The sequence below is a fragment of the Eleutherodactylus coqui genome, chromosome 10 (genome assembly GCF_035609145.1).
Source record: "Eleutherodactylus coqui strain aEleCoq1 chromosome 10, aEleCoq1.hap1, whole genome shotgun sequence".
In the NCBI taxonomy this organism is placed as follows: Eukaryota; Metazoa; Chordata; class Amphibia; order Anura; family Eleutherodactylidae; genus Eleutherodactylus; species Eleutherodactylus coqui.
In genome coordinates, this window is record NC_089846.1 from 59426416 (window position 1) to 59447558 (window position 21143).

The 21143-nt window shown below is 46.2% G+C and overlaps 2 protein-coding genes across 2 annotated transcripts; one reads left to right on the plus strand and one right to left on the minus strand.

The window, feature by feature from the left end:
- Positions 1-2049: 2049 nt before the first annotated feature.
- LOC136581067 (uncharacterized) lies at positions 2050-5641 on the minus strand. The gene is made up of 4 exons (XM_066582059.1): positions 5624-5641; positions 4117-5207; positions 3378-3685; positions 2050-3228 (listed from the first exon to the last, which is right to left on the minus strand). Exons 1-2 carry the CDS (start codon positions 5639-5641, stop codon positions 4158-4160), a joined length of 1068 nt encoding a protein of 355 aa, XP_066438156.1. The 3' UTR covers positions 2050-3228; positions 3378-3685; positions 4117-4157.
- A 733-nt stretch (positions 5642-6374) lies between these two features.
- Positions 6375-19157, plus strand: LOC136580498 (zinc finger protein 436-like). Its single transcript, XM_066581101.1, has 8 exons — positions 6375-6456; positions 8903-9447; positions 9531-9616; positions 10995-11051; positions 14002-14146; positions 14234-14344; positions 14456-14557; positions 17674-19157. Exons 2-8 carry the CDS (start codon positions 8913-8915, stop codon positions 18435-18437), a joined length of 1800 nt encoding a protein of 599 aa, XP_066437198.1. The 5' UTR covers positions 6375-6456; positions 8903-8912; the 3' UTR covers positions 18438-19157.
- Positions 19158-21143: the final 1986 nt, after the last annotated feature.

Genomic DNA, 21143 nt, shown 5'->3' on the forward strand with positions numbered 1-21143 from the left:
GTGGTGCTGGAGGAATCCCCCTGCTGTTACTGATCCTGCTCCCTCACTGATCCGTACGCCGACCTTTTTTCACCCGGTGTGCAAGACACCGCAGGTGGACGGAGGACGAAGGGCGAGACCAAGACTGGGGTTGGCTTGTGGGCTGGTGGGAACACACAAACAGCAGGGTGGCCTACATGCAGCCCAGCGGTAAACACTCAGAGCGCAGGACGGGAGGCCACGTAGACGCACGCTCACACTGACACCGTGGACGCCCAGGGATGCCAGGGCCAAGCGTGACAGTGGGCAACATGGCAGAGAGCCCGCACAGACGTCGGGCCTGACAGTGACAGCGCCGAGGCCGCACACACTGCGGGGCCGACACTGACAGCAGGGAGCATGCCACGGAGGCTGCATACACGCTGGCCCCAAGAGTTACTGCGGGGACAATTGCAGGGAGGCCACACGCACGCTGGCGCTTACAGTATCACCAGAGGACATTGCAGGGAGGCCGCCTGCCGTTGACAGTCATAAGTCCGCAAGGGAGTGCCAAAAAGCCAGGCGGAAGCTAGGGGCTTGACGGGGCGTAAACCCCAGCAACACCAGGTCAGCCCCTAGCTTCCGGTGGCGTCAATATATAACAGTACCCTGTCAGGACTGCCGAGTTGTGTAGGAAATTGTAGTACCAGTGTTTCTGGTAGCGCAATGCGCCACACACTTCGCTACATGACACATGCATTACGATCCCCACACATCACACACAGCTGTGCTACATGGTACATGCATTATGATACACACACCAGCCTGATTACCACACAAGACAAACACAGCTTGGCTCCTCCCACAGTAGTGACATCACCACAGGTCCTTCAGCCCGCCGGATCTCTGTGGTAGAGGTAGGTCAGTGTGTTCTGTCAGGACCGCTGAGTTGTGTCTGACATAATAGCGGTTTAGTTGTATTCTCATTTTGTTATTTTTGTCCTCCCCTTCCAAGAGCCCTAACTGTGTTGTTCTTCTGTCGGTCAGATTGTGTTTTATTTATGTTGTAGGACCTTCAATGATGGCACCAGGGGGTGGAGCAATGACATCACCAGGGGTGGAGCATAAGAATCACTCACATACATACAGACAAGTGGTCGTTAGTAGTTTAATCCCTTTACACGAGACAATTGTCAGGTGAACAAGAACTTAACAGCGGACCTACGGACTATCACTCAACTATGTTACTAACTATCCACAGGAGCGATAGTTGTTTAAGTGAATAGAGGGGAAGTGGGCCAGGGATCGCTTTGTCTGCCCACCTCCATTCACAATAAAGACACTTTCACACGGGTGTCAGCGTTTTTACATGCGCCCGCCGGCGACGTAAAAAAGCATAAATGGGCTCACATATCTAACTTTTGTGCGCCTGTTCAGTCGGCCCGAGCCCAGTGCATATACACCGAGCCCGCAATGCCGTTGGGCGGGGGAAGCCAGTTTAAGTCTGCTAAACTGTCTCCCCCTCGCGACTCTCAGCAAGGGGAGGAGGCAGGACAGGGTGGGAGCTAGTGTGCTAAGCTTCTGCCCCTTGTCGGCAGCCAGCAATGGGAGGGGGCGGAAGCTTAGCAACTAGCTCCGCCCCTGTCCCACCTCTCAAATTGAAAACAGACAGCAAGGGGCGGAGAGAAGAGGGATGGAGTTTAGCAGTCACGCTGCTAAACTCCCTCCCACTTCTCTGCTTTGGCAGCTGTCATAGGCTCCTATAGGAGTCTATGCAGCGGCCACCGTATTCCGGCCAGGAAGGTAGTTCCAGGACTATCTTTGGTGCCTGGCGCTTTTACGCTGCGGGAATATGTCCGTCTGATCTGATGCATTGGAATCCAATGCATCAGATGGTAGCGTATATTAGCCGGCCGTGTAAATAAAGCATAAATAAACAGTCGCTGAAAGGCTGAGCTCTTGCTAAAAACCAAGCGACTCTGACAAGTGAGCGATGTCAGCGTGTACACGGGCAGATCATCGCCCAGATTCGCTATTTCCAGCAAAAATCGCCCCTTGTAAAGATAATTTTAGCGATCAAATGATCACAAGTGTAAGTTAAATAAAGTTTTTAAAATTATTTTAAAAAATATGCAAGTTTAAAATATTTTCTCATATTTGTAATAAAAACATCAAAACAAAAAAAACATAAGGGTGGGTTCACACAGGGCGGAATTACCGCGGAAATATTGCGGTTTTTCCGCTGCGGATTTGCCGCAACCTAGCCGCATCAGCGGCAAATCCGCACCAAAAGTGAAACGTGAACTGCGGTTTTCACTGCGTATTTCTCAGCGGATCTACATCAGCGGAATTTTCATGTTGTCGCAGTTTTAGGTGCGGATTGGCGTGCGTATTTTAGGTGCAGATTCTAGCCTTGGGGGAAAAAAAACAAAAACCTGTTTCCTGTGATGTCATTGTCCCTGCCCATTTCAGCACAGGGAAGGGAGGATCCGTGGCCGTTTTGTCTATCACCAGCAGCATGGAAGCACGTCGACTGAGGCTCCGCCGTGCTTACCGGCGCAAATTCCTCCTGCTTGTTGTGTTGATGCAGGCAGAAAAATAAAAATAAAAAAAGGTGAGCAATTTCTCCTTACATTGTTGTTGAAAGTGTTTGTTGAAACAGTGTGCACTAAGGCGTGATTGAGGCCATGTCTTTTAATAATTATTGCCAATTTTCTACTACAGACCGATCGTGTTTCACGACGCCACCGTCGTTTTTCTGGGACCACCCGTTGCTCATGGAAAGTGGGACCAAGGGTCATTTTGCTAGTCTCTTCCAGGATTTAAAAAAGTAATCCCAGTATTGCACGTGAATTGGTTTGATGTTTTTACAGAGAATAGTTATTTAATTTTGCTCGCTCTCTTTCTCTCTCTCTCTGCAGCCATCCTGAGAAGTTCGTATCTTTTTGTCGCCTGCCCATGGAGGCCTTTGAGCGCCTTCTGGAGCTGGTGCGCCCGGACCTCACCTTCCAAGATACGCGGATGAGGAAGGCGATCACTGCAGAAGAAAGGCTGCTCATCACCCTTCGGTAAGTAACATTTGTTATTCCAATCACTTAATTCTGTCTTGTATTTTGTGAATGCACACCATGGACGTCCGTATAGGACTGCGCTTATTATGCAATCCTATTTCAGCGGCTATGTTAACGCCCGGCCCGCTTTTTTCACAGTCCTTTTCGTGTTTTTTGAAACAGTCCCGTACAGACCACCACCGATTCTTGACGTCTTTAACTGCAAAATAAAAGATGCGTTTTCAAAGACGTCTGCAAAACAATGTAATCCACCTACCGCTGCAATAAAGAGTGTGGTTAAATACAGGACAGCGTAAGTACATCAAAGAAATGGCACCGAAAACGTGACGACTAGCCGGGTCAACTTACGGATCTCACTTTGCAGGGCAGCACTTGCAGAGTCCCAATCGGGATACATTCCTGAACAGACCGCAATCCAGGCGTCCGCCTTTATGTCCCGGTCGCTGTAGCCCGGCTATGAGGCTTGCTTTCAACCTACAAGGAAGAGTCAAAACAACAAGTTAGATTGCATTCCCAGTGGCAGCAGACAATTTACTCACCAAGAGTATCATCCTGCCGACGTTGATCCCCATCCTTTGGTACCACGCCATAGCACGGAAAGAGGGATGACTGTCCGATTGGAATAGACTTGCCGGCTGGAGATAGTGTATGTCCTGCTGTGAAAAATCAGAAAATAATTCAATTTCAGCGGATACACGACATGCTAATGGGGCACTAGCGCGCAATAGGAAGTCGCCAAAAAGAACGACGACGCTCACATGCAAACGAGTGCCATGCCAAAGGGTGAGCAATTTAATAAAAGCCAAAGTGCTAAAAATGTTGGCAGCGTCATCAATGCGACACGGGGAGCAATGCCAAACCGGAAATAGTGCGACTAAACGGGGGCCTCGTCCGTGCAAAGGAAGGCCATGCAACAGGGGAGCAGTGCAAGGGAGGAAATTAGCAACTACACGGGGTATTGATACAAAAAAAAAAAAAAAAAAAGGAGCAAGCTATGAGCGCGATGCTGCACGTAGGGCTCACAAAAAGCCTGGGTGGAGCAGAGCGCTTGCCGCGCACAACGAAGATTGGGGATGTGGTGCGTTACCTTATTTGGCCGAGGTGGAAGATTGTGCCGCTGCTGGTGGTTCAGCTGCCGGTGGTGGTAGCGGTGGTCCAGCTGGTGGTCCCGCTGGGTGTTGTTATGCCGCTGCCGGTGGGCAAGCTGCTGGTGGTTGTGGTGCTAGCCCTGCTGTCGGTGGTGGTAGGCAAGCTGCTGTTGCGGCTTGTGGTGGCGCCGCTGCCGACGTTGGTGACGCTGGCGGTAGCGGTGGTGGGCCAGCTGGTGGTTCCGCTGTGGGTGGTGCCACTGCCGGTGGTGGGCCAGCTACCAGTCCCTTTGCGGGATGTGGTGCCGCTAGTGGTTGTGCTGCCGCTGCTGGCGGTGGTGGGCCAGCTGTTGGTTCCGAACACGCTCGGGGTTGTGGTGCTGCTGGGGGTTCTGGTGCCGCCACTGGGCGTGGTCCCGCTGTCGGTGGTGGTAGGGACGGTGGGCAAGCAAATTGTTCTGCTGGGGGTTGTGGTGGACCCGCTGGGGGTTGTAGTGCCACCACTACTGTCGGTGGTTTTCCCGCCACTGGCCATAGTCCCGCTGGGGGTTGTACTGCCGCTGGGCAAGCGAGTTGTTCCGCTGGGGGTTGAGGTGCCGCCGCTGCTGGCAGTGGTTTTCCCGCCACTGGGCGTAGTCCCGCTGGGGGTTGTAGTGCCGCTGTCGGTGGTGGTAGTGGCGGTGGGCAAATTGTTCTGCTGGGGGTTGTGGTGGACCCGCTGGGGGTTGTGCTTCCACCGCTGCTGGCGGTGGTTTTCCCGCCACTGGGCGTAGTCCCGCTGGGGGTTGTAGTGCCGCTGCCGGTGGTGGTAGTGGCGGTGGGCAAGCAAATTGTTCCACTGTAGGTTGTGGTGCTGCTGGGAGTTGTGGTGCTGCCGGTTTTTCCACCACTGGGCATAGTCCCGCTGGGGGTTGTAGTGCCGCTGCCGGTGGTGGTAGTGGCGGTGGGCAAGCAAATTGTTCCGCTGGGGGTTGTGGTGCTGCTTGGAGTTGTGGTGCCGCCGATGCAGGCGATGGTTTTCCCGCCACTGGCGGGGTGGGGATGTGGCCGGCTCTGACCCAGTATTTTCCCCTGGGCGTCGATGGTGTCCCTACCGGTGGTGGTGGTGTTCCTGGTGCTGCCAATGGGGGGGTTCTGGTGCCGCTGTTGGTTCTGGTGCTGCTGCTGCTGGAGGAGCTGCTGCTCCCTGCTTCCTCTCTGCACGATGTCCCAGGCTGAAATGGCGCCAAGCGCCTAAAATGGCCACTGTACCACTTCCTGTGAACAAACTTTATTGCCTCTCTTTTTTCATGCGAACATTCTGCTGCGGAACCGCTTTGAAAAACCGCGACAAAAAAAAAAAAAAAAGCAATTGCGGATTTCATAGCGGTTTTAGCTGCGTTCATGGGGGCCTATGGAAAAAAAAAAAAAAAGCACTGCGGAAAGGTCGAGAGAATGCACATGCTGCATCTTTCAAAACCGCGACGCAGTTGCTTATCCACACTGCGGCTCTGCGGAAAATTTTACGCCCTGTGAGAACGGCATTTTGGCCAAACACATTTGCACTGCATTACACTGCAAACGCAACGGAATGGCCGCAATGCGGATATGCAACAGCAATCCGCGACAAATAAGCAGTAAATCCGCCCTGTGTGAACCCAGGGTATCACCACATTTGTACGTGAAAAAAAAGATTTCCAATACATTAAATAGTACCACTAAAAAAATACAACGCAGCCCACAAAAAACAAGCCCTCATGTAATAATGTCACTGGAAAAATTGAAAGAAAGTTATAATTTTTTAAAAGTTGGAAAGAGCACAAAAATGAAGAAAAACAAAACGAAAGGGGTTTCAATAAGAATGGATTAAGACAGTTTTTAACAGCCTAGAGCAATTCCATTGTAAAACCCTGGTTGTTGTCACACCTAGCTTTACAGCTGTCCAGAACTACAAGTCCCAGCATTCCCTGTTAAACGCCAACCACGCACACTACCGCAAGTATAATGCTTTGCAGTGGTGTAGGGGCTTATCATATCATCGCTGTAGATAAGACATCTGTGTAGAAGCCCCACCAGCCCCATCATCACAGGAAGTGTTATTTAACAGCACCAGAAAAGTTTCATTGGTAGAAGTGTTGTCTCACCAACCCAATGGCATTATGTGAATTGTAGTCCTCCCACCATGAGCGTACGTAGAGTCCAAAAGCAACATAAACTACATATCCCAGAAGCCTCTATTCTCCGCCCTGTGCTGTCGCCTGGAGGTTAACCAATGAACCTGCACAGAGTATAATATCCCTCCGCCTCGCAGCACGTATCCCTCCGCCCACCTCACAGCCTCAATCCTTGATTACAAAAAGGTAGGCAATGGATTGTATGTTGGGGTGAATGTGGACGGAATGTGTCACGCGGGGGGAAGTGTAACCACAGCACAGCAGGGGTGTTGTTACTTTGGACAAGCCGGAGTAAGAGCAGCAGCCATGTTGTATGTAGGCAGCAGAGTTGAAGTTACAGACATTGCAACTTGTTTTTATGGCACAAATAAACCCCAATTCTATAGGAAGTGATTATTTATAATCGTAGGTTCGTGTCGGCTGCGATCACACCGGCGCTCGCGCTCCCTTCAGCGTCTCCGTCCCTCTGCGCCGTTTTTGGAAGAGAGAAACTGAAACAAAGAAAAAAGCGACTTGTTTCTGCGTTGAGCAGAACTCCGTCCCGCTGTCACTAACTTGGTGCGCTCCAGTAGTGCGCCGCCGGCGACCCTCAGGCCGGTCTGACATTAACGACAAAATCGCGTGATGCGAGAGTGCGTGAAAACGCTGAATTATGAAACCCATCCTTTTCGGTGGTTTCCTTCACATTTGTGATCTTTTCACTCATTCGATGCTGCATGAAAATAAAATGGCGGCGTGTCCTATGTTTCTGCGTTGTTGCTGGGAGCCGTCACATTTTGCTCTGGACGCGGTACCAAACCTCGGCCATCTTTCTGTGTTTTGCTTTTTTGTTAATCTCATGTTCCCTATGTCGCCTGCCTTGAACTTGTGATTTTCGCGCAATCCCTTTTCAGCATTAGAAACTCCTGTTCTCTTTCGCGTGAGAAAATTGCAAGCGGCAGCGATATTCTTGTGAGAAAAAGCAGCGCTGACGCCCACAAATCGCAGGAAGAAATGGGATTTATTTTATTTTTTATTGATTTCTATTCCCTGATTTTTCTCAGGCCCCTTCATATGAACGTATGCGTATTTGCGTGTGCATGAGCTTAGCAACTTTTACAGAATAACCTTTTTTTTTTCACGCACAAGGCGTGTGCATTTATGTATGGGGGGGGGGGAATTAGCTAATTAGTCTGAGTTCCAGATGTGTTCTTTTGCGTAGTTTTGCACTGTTTAATGCGTCTTTTAGTGTATTTTGCGCATCCACCATTAATATCTATGGGGACTGCGTTTTTTTTTGTTTGTGACTGCGCATGTGAACGAACTTGATGAAATCAATGGGTTCTACTCTCTGCATATTGAGCACGTGTGCGCCAATACGCCGGTGTGAAGCCGCACTGCGGGTTGTTTCACACATGTTGTCTTTTGTAGCATTTTAACTGGTGGTTTATTTTTGCACCTAGAAAAAAACCTATGGCCAGCATGCTGCGCTAGTTTGTCTGCCAGATCCGCGGTGGAGGCTATAAACAGAGATGTGAACAGGCCCTTCTTGAAAAAAATTGGACAGAGGCAGGAAATGTTTCAAAATAAGCAGTCTATTATCACTGCCCCTCAGGTCTTTGCTTACTTGGTGTCCGCAGTGTTGGTTTATATACACATCTGACCCTTGCAGCCAATCACTGGCCTCGGCGGTATATGGCTCAAGATTGTTAAGGCCAGTCATTGGCTGCAGTGGATGCGGACAGGTCCCCGCTACAGTATGTAAACCTATGCTGGCGGTGGGGAACTATGATTATGGCCTTTGTATTTTTAAAGGGACTTGTGAGATATAGTTTATAGGCTTAGGGTGTATTCAGATGTCCGTATATCAGCCAGGTTTTCACGCCCGGCCGATATACGGCGTCCCTTTCCGCAGGGGGAGGAGGAGGACTGGACGAGGAGCAGTGCTCTGAGCTCCCACCCCCTCTCCTCCCCTCTCTACTGTTTGCAATTGGAGAGGCGGGACTGGGCGGAGCTAAGTTCAGCCCCATCCCACCCCTCCTATTGCACTTAGCAGAGAAGGGGTGGAAGCTCAGAGCACTGCTCCTGGCCCGCCTCCTCCCCCTGCAGAAAGGGAAGCTGTATATTGACTGGGTGTGAAAACCCGACTGATATCCGGACATGTGAATAAGCCCTTAGAGAGGTTGTGCCAGGATCACGAGTTATCCCCCTATCCACAGAATAGGGGATAACTTGCTGATCAGTTGGGGTTTGACTTTTAAGACCACTACCGATCCTCTGCCTATCACTGCAGGGGTTGCTTCACCTGCCACAGTGTTCGTGGCCACCACTCCATTTATTTCAGTAGGGCTGAAAGTAATGCCCAAGTGCTTCCCGCTTGGCTATTTCCAGCAGTCCCACTGAAAATGAATGGAGAAGCAGCGACCAGGCCTTTATCCAGTCTCCTCCTTACTGCAGGGGGTGTAGTAAGCCCGCAGTGTCATGCAGAGGGAGGACACGGGACCTATAATTTTGGGATCTCATCTTTTGGCCCCCATCGGCAGCTCCTATGCTGTTGTGGCACTTCATTAACCATTGCAGTTGTTCTACTTTTGACTTATGCATATTACTTCAGAAAGTCTGCCATCATAATTATGGTCAATCTTCTCTCCAGGGCAAACACCATGACAAAGTGTATTGTGAAGAACTGCCACAGTGATTCTACGTGTGACAGTAGCGTCACATTTCATAGCTTTCCAAGCTCCACCCAGTTGACTAAACTATGGCTCCAGCAGACGGGTAACGCCCTCAGCGACATAGATACGTCAGCGCAGAATCTTCTACAGTCCAACAGAACTGGGGGTCATCACATCTGTTCCAAGCATTTCTCTCCAAAGTGTTACATGTTCAACGGCACAACAATGGTTCTGAAACCGGACGCCGTCCCTACTGTATTCCAAGATGTGCCAAACGTCTCCGAGATACAAGATGACTCCAAGACTCCATCCTGCACCAAAGTACAAAGGGAAAACCTTTCTAATGTCATCTCCTCCCTTCCCCAGTCTTTTGCACAAGTCTTTTCCCCACAAATGGGACCAACCTGCAAAGGTCTGATCAAAGGAAACCGAGAGCTATCGGAGTCTGGAGACCTGAAACCTGATTTAATGTTGACTGGTAAACCTATGGTGGATAAATCGGTCGGCACAGATCCGCACTGTGGTAAGAAGGATGGCCGTGCGCAGCAGTCTTATTGTTGGGCCACAAACCGGTTTAAATTGTTTCTATTCAATCTTTTTCTTTAGATTTCGCTGAAAACAAGAATGAGAATTTAATGAATAAAAGACTTTTAAAACTGGCCATGGAAATCATCTCCTTGCTGACCGGAGAGGTGGGTGCTGCTGAGTGTTATAGTCTGTTCCTAGACCCTCCAACATCCCAGCAGATGACTCGTAGCGCTGTATTATGGATCCATAATATGACCTGTGCATGACTCTTTAGGGTCGTCCTCCAACCTTGTGAAGCAAATGACCCCTCTGAGCAAATCTACATATTTTTGATAGCATACCCTTTTTCCGGTATTGGGGATGGATGCTTCCTCTCTGGTGCTGGCGTCACTAACCCTTCAGCTGAGTGTGGACTCAACCAGTTTCACAGTTTTGATAACTAAGACCCATTCTTCCATATTTGCTTGTGCCCAGTTATAATCTTTTCACATTGGTGCCTCCATCATGGATTTCTGCATAGATCTTCTCATCGGTGGTGTTTAAAATGCAACTCATGAACTGATGCATTATCTCTGTTGTAAATTGTTTGAGCAGGGCCTTAGGTTGACATGATGATTACACGGGTAGAATTAGGCCCCCTGTCCATGGACGTGATTTCACCGGTGGTAAATCGCCGGCGAATCACGCCGTCTGAAGCTGTCCATGAGTGGAGAATCATTGCCACGATTCTCTGCGGTCAGCCTATCTGTCAGATAGGCTGACCGGCGGAGATTTGTCTGCGGCTCCTGCTCCCGGGATACTGCATCACCTGTGGACAGGGGGTCTTAGTGCTGGTATGATGATGATAGGGTGGTTTCGCATCTGCACTGGGGATTCCACTTCCTTGCTCCATTCCGAAAGCAGGAAAGGGGAATCCCCGTGGCCAAACAATTCTGTCTCTGCACAGAAACAAACAGCACTGGCGGGACCCCATTGACTATACTGGGGTACGCCCACTTTTCACACAGCTGCCCGGTTTTGGGGCAGAAGAAAAATCGCTGAATGCAGCGCTTTTTCTTTTGGTATTTGCAGCCAGATCTGTGACGGAACCTCTGACTGACTGGAGGTTCTGACGCAGATGTGAACCCGTCCCTAAACAATTTATTTCTGTGCTAGCAATCGGCTGTTATGATCTGACATAAAGTTACATGAAAGGCTGCAAATGACTGCATCTGACGTTACTGGAGATGTTTTCGATCTCTACACTCGTGGATATACACTTGTAATTTGCTGTATGTACTCCAATCCACTATATGAGCTTCATGTATGAAAATCCGTGCAGGCCAGGACTGGAATCAGAATTCTGACTATATAAAAATTTTTATTTATTATTTGCTTCTCCCCCCCCCCCCCCCCAAGACGGTTTGAAAATAGCAGATCAGATTGGTCACTGTGGGTAATGCCCCCAAGAATTGTCTGTTCTAGTTTACATGCATGAGGCTAAGTGTGCGATCACTTGATCATCAGAATAATACTAAAACATATCCACTTTTTACTTTGTAGGAATATGTGATGGTAAAAAAAAATCTGACTCCACCGAGCGATATACAAAATGGGGAGGTGAGTACTGATGTGTTATACTGACTACTGGACAAGTGGCAACCTGGAAATATGTAAGAAGGCTGCAGTACCCACTGTTATATTGGACAAAATACAGCCACTGTCCATGATAATTAACTTCTATAAACGCAAAGGATGCTACATTAAACCCTTTCCTACCCTAGACCACCAGTAGAGTATTAAAGGGGTTGTCCCACTTCTAGCTGTTTTGCTGAAGGAAGTAGATGGCATCATAGATTGTGCAGTGGTCCAGATTGGTACTGCAGGCTGAGTCCCAATCAATAGGACTCAGCTTGTAGTAGCAGCTTTGGCCACCGCGCAATGTACAGAATTGTCTGCTCCTTGCAGCAAAACAGCTAGAAGTTGGACAACCCCCTTAAAGTGGTTGTTAGGACAGCTACAAATATAGATGCGTGTGTGTCTGGGCCATAAGTGATACACTTACAGTTAGATGAATGTTTGGGCCACTATCACATAGGCACTTGAGAAAACACAGAGGTTTTTTTTTTTAATGCAGCGACTACTCCATTGATGTATTTTTTTAATTTTTTTTTTACAGCGTTTAACTGCGTTTTCAGCACAGTTATAAATGCAGCGACACAAGCTGATAATGCCAGAACTGAAAAAACGCAGTAACCATATTCTACCTCTCCTCATTCATTTCAATAGGCAAAGCATCGCGTTTTAAATCGCAGAAACGCATGAAAATAGAACAGACGGCGCTTGAAAAATGCTGCGTTTTAACGCTTGTCTGAGAAGCCCCATTGAAATGAATGGTTCATAAACCCATCTTTATTTTAGCTGACTGGACGATCCCCTCTGAAGGGGTATTCCCAGGATTGACTTTTATCACCTATTCGCAGGCCAGAGAGACCTCCACCAAACTTGAGCACGGGGGGTCCATTGTCCCCCTCTCCTCCTCACTGCTGGGGGTGCAGGTGCCTGAACAGAGCGGCAGCCGAACATGCACGGTGCTGCTGAATTCATCTTGGGGGGGGGGGGGGGGGGATTGATAGAGGTGATAAGGCGCTTGTACTCGGCTATTTCTGTCAACCACATTGCAATGACCGGAGTGAACCGCACATTCTTGGCGGACACTCCATTGAATCTTCACGTCACTACGGGTGGGGTGGAGGGGGAGTAAGCCTGCACTGAGGAAAATGGGGGGGGGGCATGGGACCACCATTCTTGGGATAGGTGATAAACGTCCATCTTGGGAATACCCCTTTTAACTAGCTAGTTACCATTAACCCCTAAATCTTCACAGGCCACGGCAGAGTCTAAAGCTTCCCTTTTGTTAGAAAGTCCAGAAATATTGATTTCATTGCATTCAGCATCCAGATAAATGTTTGTTTGGATGCTGTGCAGGACTATTTACCTGCACGCTGTACAGCAGGGTTTACCTGGCAGATGCTACTAATCCATTTCAACCCTTTAGTGACGAGCCTATAGTGTTTTTACGTCCGACACCCAGTCGTGTGTCAACTATGACATTGGGATTTAAATCCCTGGAACGATGTGCGATGAGATTGCAAGGAGTCATGTGGGTCTCATGGCAGTCGAGGGCCTTCTGAAAGGCTCCAGGGCTGTCTTGGCAGTATGCCTATCAAGCCATGCCTGGGTGAGGTGGCTTGATAGACCGCCTGCTTGATCGCAATATGAAGTAATGCTATGGCAGTACATCATACTGCAGGAATGATCAAAGTCTCGCAAGTCAAAATAAGATCAAAAAAAGTTTTTTACTAATTAAAAAAAAGTAATAAAAGTTAAAAAAACAAAAACCTTTTTGCCATATTTAGAATAAAAGCATCTAAATAATAAAACAAAAATACATATATGGTATCACTGTGTCTGTAAAAGTCTGATCTATCAAAGAAATTCATTATTTATACCACACGATGCTCCTTGTCAGAAAAAAAAAAAAGCACACCAGAAATGCGCTTTTTGGTCACCCTGTCTCCAAGAAAAAATGCAATTAAAAAAGCGATCAAAAAGTTGCATGCATTTCAAAATAGTATGCAAACTACAGGATGTCCCGTAGAAAATGAGCCCTCGCACAACTATGTCGGCAGAAATAAAAAGGCTATTGTGTGCAGAAGATGACCGCAGAAAATAATTTAAAAAATTAAATACCTTTGAAAAAAAAATACAAATATTACAACAGCAAAAAAAACTGTTTGGTATCGTAATTCTACTGACACATAGAATAAAGTTATCATGTCATTTTTGTTGCATTTTGTGCGCTGTATAAACAAGACGTACCGAAAGATGGCCGAATTTAGCTTTTTTTCCATTTCACTCCACTTAAACCTTTTAAAAAAAGTTTTTCGGTACATTAAATAGTACCATTAAAAAATACAACTCGTTCCGCAAAAAACAAGCCCTCGTACAGCTACATTGATGGATCGATAAAGGAGTTACGATTTTTTTTTTCTTTTAAAGGGGGGGGGGGGGGGACAAAAGGGCCTAGTTATTAACCCTTTGCAATCCAATTTTAGATTCAGGGTTTTCTAGGGAGTTTTCTCTTTCTGCCATTATACAACTGCGCCTTCTGCTGGCTAGAGCCAGTACTGTGGAATGGGACCTGCTGGAGAGGCCCCCAACAACTGAGCGGCCAGTAATATACAGTAAGAATACCCTGCCGGACGTCTTCTGACATCGGAGCTGTACAGCCTTCAATCAGAATGTCTTCAGATGTCAGACAGTGGATTGGAAAGGGTTAAAGGGGTTAAGTACTAGACAGCAGTACATATCTGGTGACATTTTTGACTGTTTAGCTTGGAGACCACAACACCCAGTCCTTAACTGTCCTGCTCACTACCTACAAAGGGAACATTAAATGCATCCCATTAATGCTGGTTTCCCAGATATGCTGACAGTGGAACTATTGCAGTATTTTGCACAAACAGACTGGGAGGGGGACGTCATTTTGAACCATGATTGTTTTTAGTCCCAGGTACCTATAAAATGTGGTGACGTCTCAGTCTATTTCACCATGGAGGAGTGGGACTATATAGAGGAGCACAGAGACCTTTACCAGAAGGTGGTCATGGAAAATCATCAGAGATCCTGCAGTCCTGTCCTAGAAGAACCCGGTAGGAATTGGTCAGATTTGGACTTCTAAAACCTTGTATAGGTTTCTATGTGATAAATGTAAAAAAAAATTCTGTTTCACATATCAGAGATTTGCACTGAAGATATAAACACCGTTTTGGTCACTGAGGAGGAGGACGATGGTAGCCAAAGCCAAACCGAGACCGAAGTGGTGGATCTGTCAACCAGCACTTACGCAGGCGAGTGATTTTTGTATTTTCATACCAGTAATCTGTGATATTACACTGGCCCAAGGAAAAATGTTATTTTACAGACTGATGGCCCATCACGGTGTTTGTTGGTTTTTACAGGTGAATTCGGCACAGACTCAGTATCACTTAGTCAAGCAGTAGAGGAGACCTATGTGTTGAACTCTTGGGAAACCTCTGTTGTCCATGAGGCCACCTGTGCAGGTGAGTAATTAGAATATATTGGTGTGTCAGGCATTATAATATTCCACATAAAGCCTATGGAAAGATCTACATAAAACACTCATTTATACTCTGTCCTTCTTATAATTTAAGCCATCTTAGAGTGATTCTCCAGACTAGTTTACTATGTAAATACACTCATTGTAAAAGGAAAAATCAAGCACTGAGAAGGAGTTGTCGGAATCTAATGAAACTTTACATATATGATTGTAACGTTGATATTAAGTAAGTGATTACAGTTTCAGAGCAAAAGATTCATTTGTGGGAAACTGACCTCTTGAAGGGAGGCTCTAGTACCCTGCTGTGCTGCCTCTAGCTTGGATACAAGATGTGATACTGGTGGGCATGGAGGCTCTAGTACCCTGTTATACCACCTCTAGCTTGAATGTACAATGTGATATGCGCTGGCATGGAGGCTCCAGTACCCTGTTGTACCACCTCTGGCTTGGATATACGATGTGGTATGGGCAGGCATGGAGGCATACAGGTTTTGTATGGTATCTTGTAGAGTATCGCTCCACATTTGCTGTAACCGCTTTTAGATTGTGCAAACTCATAGGTAGTCAAAGTAGGCATCTAAGATTGTCCCATACATGTTCTTTTGATGATAAATCTGGGAACCAGATAGGCTACAGAAGTGTAACAATGTTGTGGAAACGTTCCTGTGACCCCCTTGCTGTGTACGGCCGAGCATTATCCCACTGGGCGCCTCTTGGAAGCCGCCATCTGAGGAACACATGTGGCTGTCATTGTTCCTCGTACCACTACAAGGGGAATCGACTGTCGTATGAGATGGTCCCACCACAGACCATCGCACCAGCAGTGGGGGGCAGTGTCCACAGCAAAGGCAGGATTGTGGCGCTCACCCCTTGGTCTCCAGACATGAACACATTTGTCATTAGTGCCCAAACTAAACCTTTGGTTTGTTTCTGAAGACAACCTGGTTCCACTCCGCAGCAGTCCAGTTTCGTCATTCATGACACCTCTGCAAACTGAGGCGATGGCTGTCAAACGCCGTACTCTTATTGGGCACCGTGAAGCCAAATGTCCTTCAGCCAAGTGCCTGGAAATGGTTCCTACAGACACAAGGGCCTGTAACAATGGTGCTACTTGTCTCTCGATAGGGGACCACGAAACAGTTTGTCGAGCGCATCCTGAGTCTGGTCGCTTTGTGTGCCTTCACACATCCACTGATCCCAACCCCTGCTAACAGTCTGGTCATAACGACCCAGCTGGCGGGCAGTTCGTGAATATGAGCATCCAGCTTCTCGCATTCTTATAATGCGACCCTCTCAAATTCTGTTGACTGGGTGAAATCTCTTCTCTGCGTCGTAGAGGCATCTAGTGGTCAACAAGTTCCACACAAGTGGGAAAAAGAGGTCACTACACACAAGGAGCCTGTGGAAGTTTTTTTTATAGACCAAGGGTTGGACTAATTGTAGGGTCTCAGGTGACAAGACTGTTCATCTAATCACACCACAACTCTAATCCTTGACATATATGCCTGAGATGGAACTGCATGCCGAGTTTTGCAGTAACACGACAACTTCTAGGTGCTTGATTTAAACAAAAAAAAGTATGTAGTAGTTACCAAATGTTCTTTTCTTTACTTCTGCTTTATATTGTTTGTAGTTTTTAATCATTCTATCCTTGATTTCTCCTTGAATATCGATCGATTTAAGTCAGTTAGTGCTACTTTAAAGGGCCTTTTACTTAAGCTGCATAGGGATTATTAATATGATGGCTCAGGCTCCATACAGTTTGCACACACCCTCTAGTTTCACAGGAAGACTTTGTCCCATTTGGCACGGTCTTTCAGCCAATTATCTGCCCATGTAAAAGGCCTTTTAGTGTTTAGAGTTCTGATATCCAGTATAGTGTCTGTTGTCGACATTGGCAAGAATTCATCAAGGCATTTGCACCAGTTTAGTGCAAGTAAGTCATAAATTCTGGCACACATTATGTTTGTCCAAAACGTACGAATTTGTGCCCCACTCGGCACTTTTCTGAAAGTAAGTAGGGCATGGTCACACAGGCCCATTAGACTTACTAAAATTTTGCTCCAGAAACTGGCGTAAATCATAGCTGAAGTCTAGCTGTCTCATAGCTGGCATAGACACAGAGGGGTTGCCCAAGTTTTACTTTCGGTCTGTGCTAAAATTGGGATCGTTACCAGAGCTGCTCCAATGTTTCCTGGGGAGAGAAGAGAGGTAACTATTGCCATTTTTTTAACAACCCCTTTAAGTCTGGCACATGGGACACTTCGAACATGCGCAAAGCTTATTGTGCATAGCATTCAGTCTATGACCGGCCTCACATGAGTGTGTCGGTACAGCATATTCTGTGCATGGGTAATATGCTGTACTAATCTGCCATAGGCGGTCATGTTGTGAGCACAACAAAAATCTCAGCATGTTCTATTTTGGCGTGTATTATGCACCCATACATGCCAAGATAGTAGATGATTATGGGCATCACGCAGCCAGTACACAATGTCATTGGATACTGGCTGCATGCCGCAGGCGTATAATTCGGAGACTGCATGCTGCCAGGTACGCGCGTTTAAGCCCTGCCTAAGGGCCCTTTTTATATGAGCTGATGCTCGTGAATGGACACTCATCCGATCTTTGTCCCATGTAAGCAGTGATCATCTAAACAATGATGGAGCAAAGGCTAGTTTGTTGGCTAATCGCATCTTTAGTGAAGACTGAAGAATCCACATTTTTGACAGCACATCTCGCCATTTAAATAAGAGACGTGCTGCCAACAGCAATGAAGGTGAATGGGGGGGACTAATGATTGTATGAATGATTCTTCGTCCTCCATCGTCTGAATCTGCCTGTGTAATGGCCAGCCAAACAATCACTGATCCCAATGATCAGCACTTGTCAAATGCCAAATAACTATTGTGTAAAAGGGCCCTTAAGAAGCAGAGCTGCATTTTATAGTATGAGGAGGGCCACGAACCAATTGAGTCTCTTATTGGTCATATTGGCCAAAATTTCCATCTTTCAAAATAGAAATATGTGATGCATTTTATGTAATATAAAATATATATTAATATTCTAATATATTAATTCTTATGGCTCTCTTTTCAGAGGATGACCTGCAAGAAGATTCCTATGCCTTGTCTTCATCCTCTAGCAACCTAGCAAAACATAACACCTCATCCTTTCATGGATCTCAGCTAGAAGACTGTGGAGAAAATTTTTCTATTGCGTCCCCTAGGCATACCATGGACAACCTGGCGTATACATCTACATCAGAGCAATGCGAAGACCAAGGATGGACTGCTTACAGTAGATATGTCAGTGATGCCGATTACACATCAACCGAACACCTGCAAATCAAAGAAGAAACCAGTCAATATAATTACATGTATGATGAAGAACCCACGTATGCCGATCATAACCCCGTCCGTGTTTGTGAAGAACAAAATCAGTTGTTTGAGACCATGAACAATCTCCTCATTCACCAAATGGCCCACGGCCAGTCATCTTCAGTAGATAAGCCGTACGCTTGCAACCACTGTGACAAACGATTTGCCAAAAGGTCTCATCTTGGAATGCATCTAAAGACGCACACAGGAGAAAAGCCATATGCCTGCCCCGACTGCGGGAAGAGATTTAGTCGGAGATCAAATATGGCAACCCACTACAGAACACACACTGGGGAGAAGCCATTTGCTTGCCCTAAGTGTGGTAAACGCTTCACCCAGAGTTCGCACATGGTGACGCACCAAAGGACTCACTCTACAGATAAGCTCTTCACTTGTCCTGAGTGTAAGAAATGCTTTACAAAGTGGTCATATCTCAACTTCCACTTACGAACTCATGGAATAGAAAAACTGAGCGTACCTTGATGGTGGATTGACCTGTTGACACCTTCATCTACCCCCGTGTAGACCTTAAGACTAACTTATCCTGAAGTGCCAGGCTGGTTGTGCTCCAGAAGATGCAGAGAGAGTTGGTGGTGGGACGTGACTTTAAGTCCCTTTTATGTGACTGTCCTTTTGACAAATATGACTTTGATGGAAGCCAGGATGGCTATATTTGCAAAAAATGTGGGTCTCTTTGAACATTACATGTTTGAACCTTTGAAACCGTTTTTTAAGCACATGAGCAGGCCGCTCCATGTCCATATGAAGATTACCTTTGGGTATCTGCAACTCGCACTGCACAAGTTATTTGTTTGTTGCTGTACTATTTTACATTAGTAATACAGTTCTCCATTGTGGTCTTGTTTGTTTGATGGTTTTTATATTATACTTTTTGCTTGTTGTTTCAGCATTACAGAATGCAGCATGTCCCTTACTCCTCTCTCACCATTGCCCTATGGAAGAGGCTGGACACTTATCATCCACCTCTAGTTGACAGCAACATATTAATTTCCATAAGGCTCAAAAGCAGCAGAAGGGACTTAACATATGCTACAGCGTTGTGGAATATGTTGTCATATATGTCAAATAAAACTGATATGAAAAAAAGAAATCTGTAGGTTCTGCCTTACTGATCCCTGCGTAAAGGTCTTAAGGTGCAAAGCTTTACATGGGATGGCTATCGTCCAAAAGACTGAATCTAAACGATACTTGTCTAATAGCAAGACTGTCCTTTATTACAACCAATCAGAGCTAAGCTTTTATTTATTAAAGGAAACCTGTCACTAGTTGCAGGATAAGCGAGTGGCACTTGGAAAACAAAAAAGTAGAGCTCATTCCATAGCCTTATATTTGATGTGGTTAAACTGCATTGGAAAAATGAAAGCTGATTGGTTGCTGTGGGCAACATGGACAGTTTAATTATTGGTTTTGATAAAACAAGGCCCAATATGCTAGATGCAATGGGGCAGATCTATTAATCCTGTCTAATAGTGTAAACCAAGAGCAGCAAGTCTAAAAAAAAAATACCAAATTTATCACTGTAGCTCATGCTAGATGGTAATTTCGATGCATCTTTAGACTTTTTAGTCTGTTTATACCAGATGCACTAAACTTACCATCTAGCATGAGCTACTGTTTGTGACACCCTAAGCATAAGGGAAGCGTGGCTCTCCCCCGTATTTCAGTGAATAAAGCTGGCACTACCACTTCCTGCGGTGAACGTTGATGACTACTTCCAGCCCGCTGCATTGACAACGGGCTGGGCAATCAGCTGATGAATAGTGGTCCCTTTATAAATAATGAGGGGAAGATTGTAAAGTGTGATGAAAAAGCAAATCTATTAAATAGTTTTTTTTTCTCCAGTGTATTCACAGAGGAAAATGAAATGTCAGATGAGATGCAGAGTGCTAGAGTAAACTCTCCACTAAATGTCACCAGTTTAACCCCAGAAGAAGTGCAGAGCCATCTTAAAAATGTTTTAAATAGACACCCATGGGTTCTAAGAGAATTGAGAAATGTGTTTCTTATATTTAAGGACTCTATATAGTAACTTTTGTGAATAAAATGTTTGAAGGGTTTCTAAGAGATGCTATCATGGAGTACTTCAAGGAAATAAATGTCACCATTACACACTAAATGGGAAACCACTGGGCAAAGCTGACATGGAAAAGGACTTGGGGATTTTAGTTAACTTGTAAGCTTTAGGCTACATTCATATGGGCGAGCCAACGTGCGTTTTTCACGCCGATGTGAGATGTTTTTCGTTCAAAAATGCATCGTTTCTGTGCAATTGCGATCCCCAGACACATGTTTCATGCATGTCAGGATCGCAATTGTTTGCTATTGATTTAAATAGGAAATATCACACTCGCATGTACATCGCACAGCATGTGGGTGCCAAGCGATGTCTTGTCATTTGAAAACAATGGGTGAGGCGTTCCTATAGAATGCCAAAAGATAGAATATGCTGCAATTTTTTTTTATCCTCGCAGCATCTCTGTGGGGGAAAGAAATTGCTAATGTGATTAAGTCCATTCAAAAGAATACAGTGTGAATGTAGCCTAACTGGAGCAACGAATGGGAGTTAGCTGCTGCCAAGGCAAATAGAATCATGGGGTGCATCAAAAGAGCTCTAGGGGCAGATGCAAGGACATTGTTCTTCCTCTTTACAAGTCACTGGTCAGACCACACATGGAATATTGTGGACAGTTTGGGCACCGGTACTCAAGAAGGACATATCAGAGCTTGAGTGGGTAGAAAGGCAGGCAACTAAAGTAATAAACGGAATGGGCGGACTACAATACCCAGAGAGGTTATCAAAATTGGGGTTATTTAGTTTAGAAATAAGACGGCTGAGGGGCGACCTAATAACTATGTATAAATATCTCAGGGGACAATACAGAGATCTCTCCCATCATCTATTTATACCCAGGACTGTGACTGTAACAAGGGGGCGCCCTCTACGTCTAGAGGAAAGGATGTTTCTACACCGACATAGAAGGGGGTTCTTTACTCTAAGGGCTCCTACTGATTGTCAATGGGACTTTCTAATGTTAAAAACGCATTGCAAGTTTTGCGGTTTTTAACATTTCGAAAGTCCCATTGACAATCATGTTAAAAAAAAACGCAGGTGGGTAGGAGCCCTAAGAGCGGTAAGACTGTGGAACTCTCTGTCTGAAGACGTGGTGA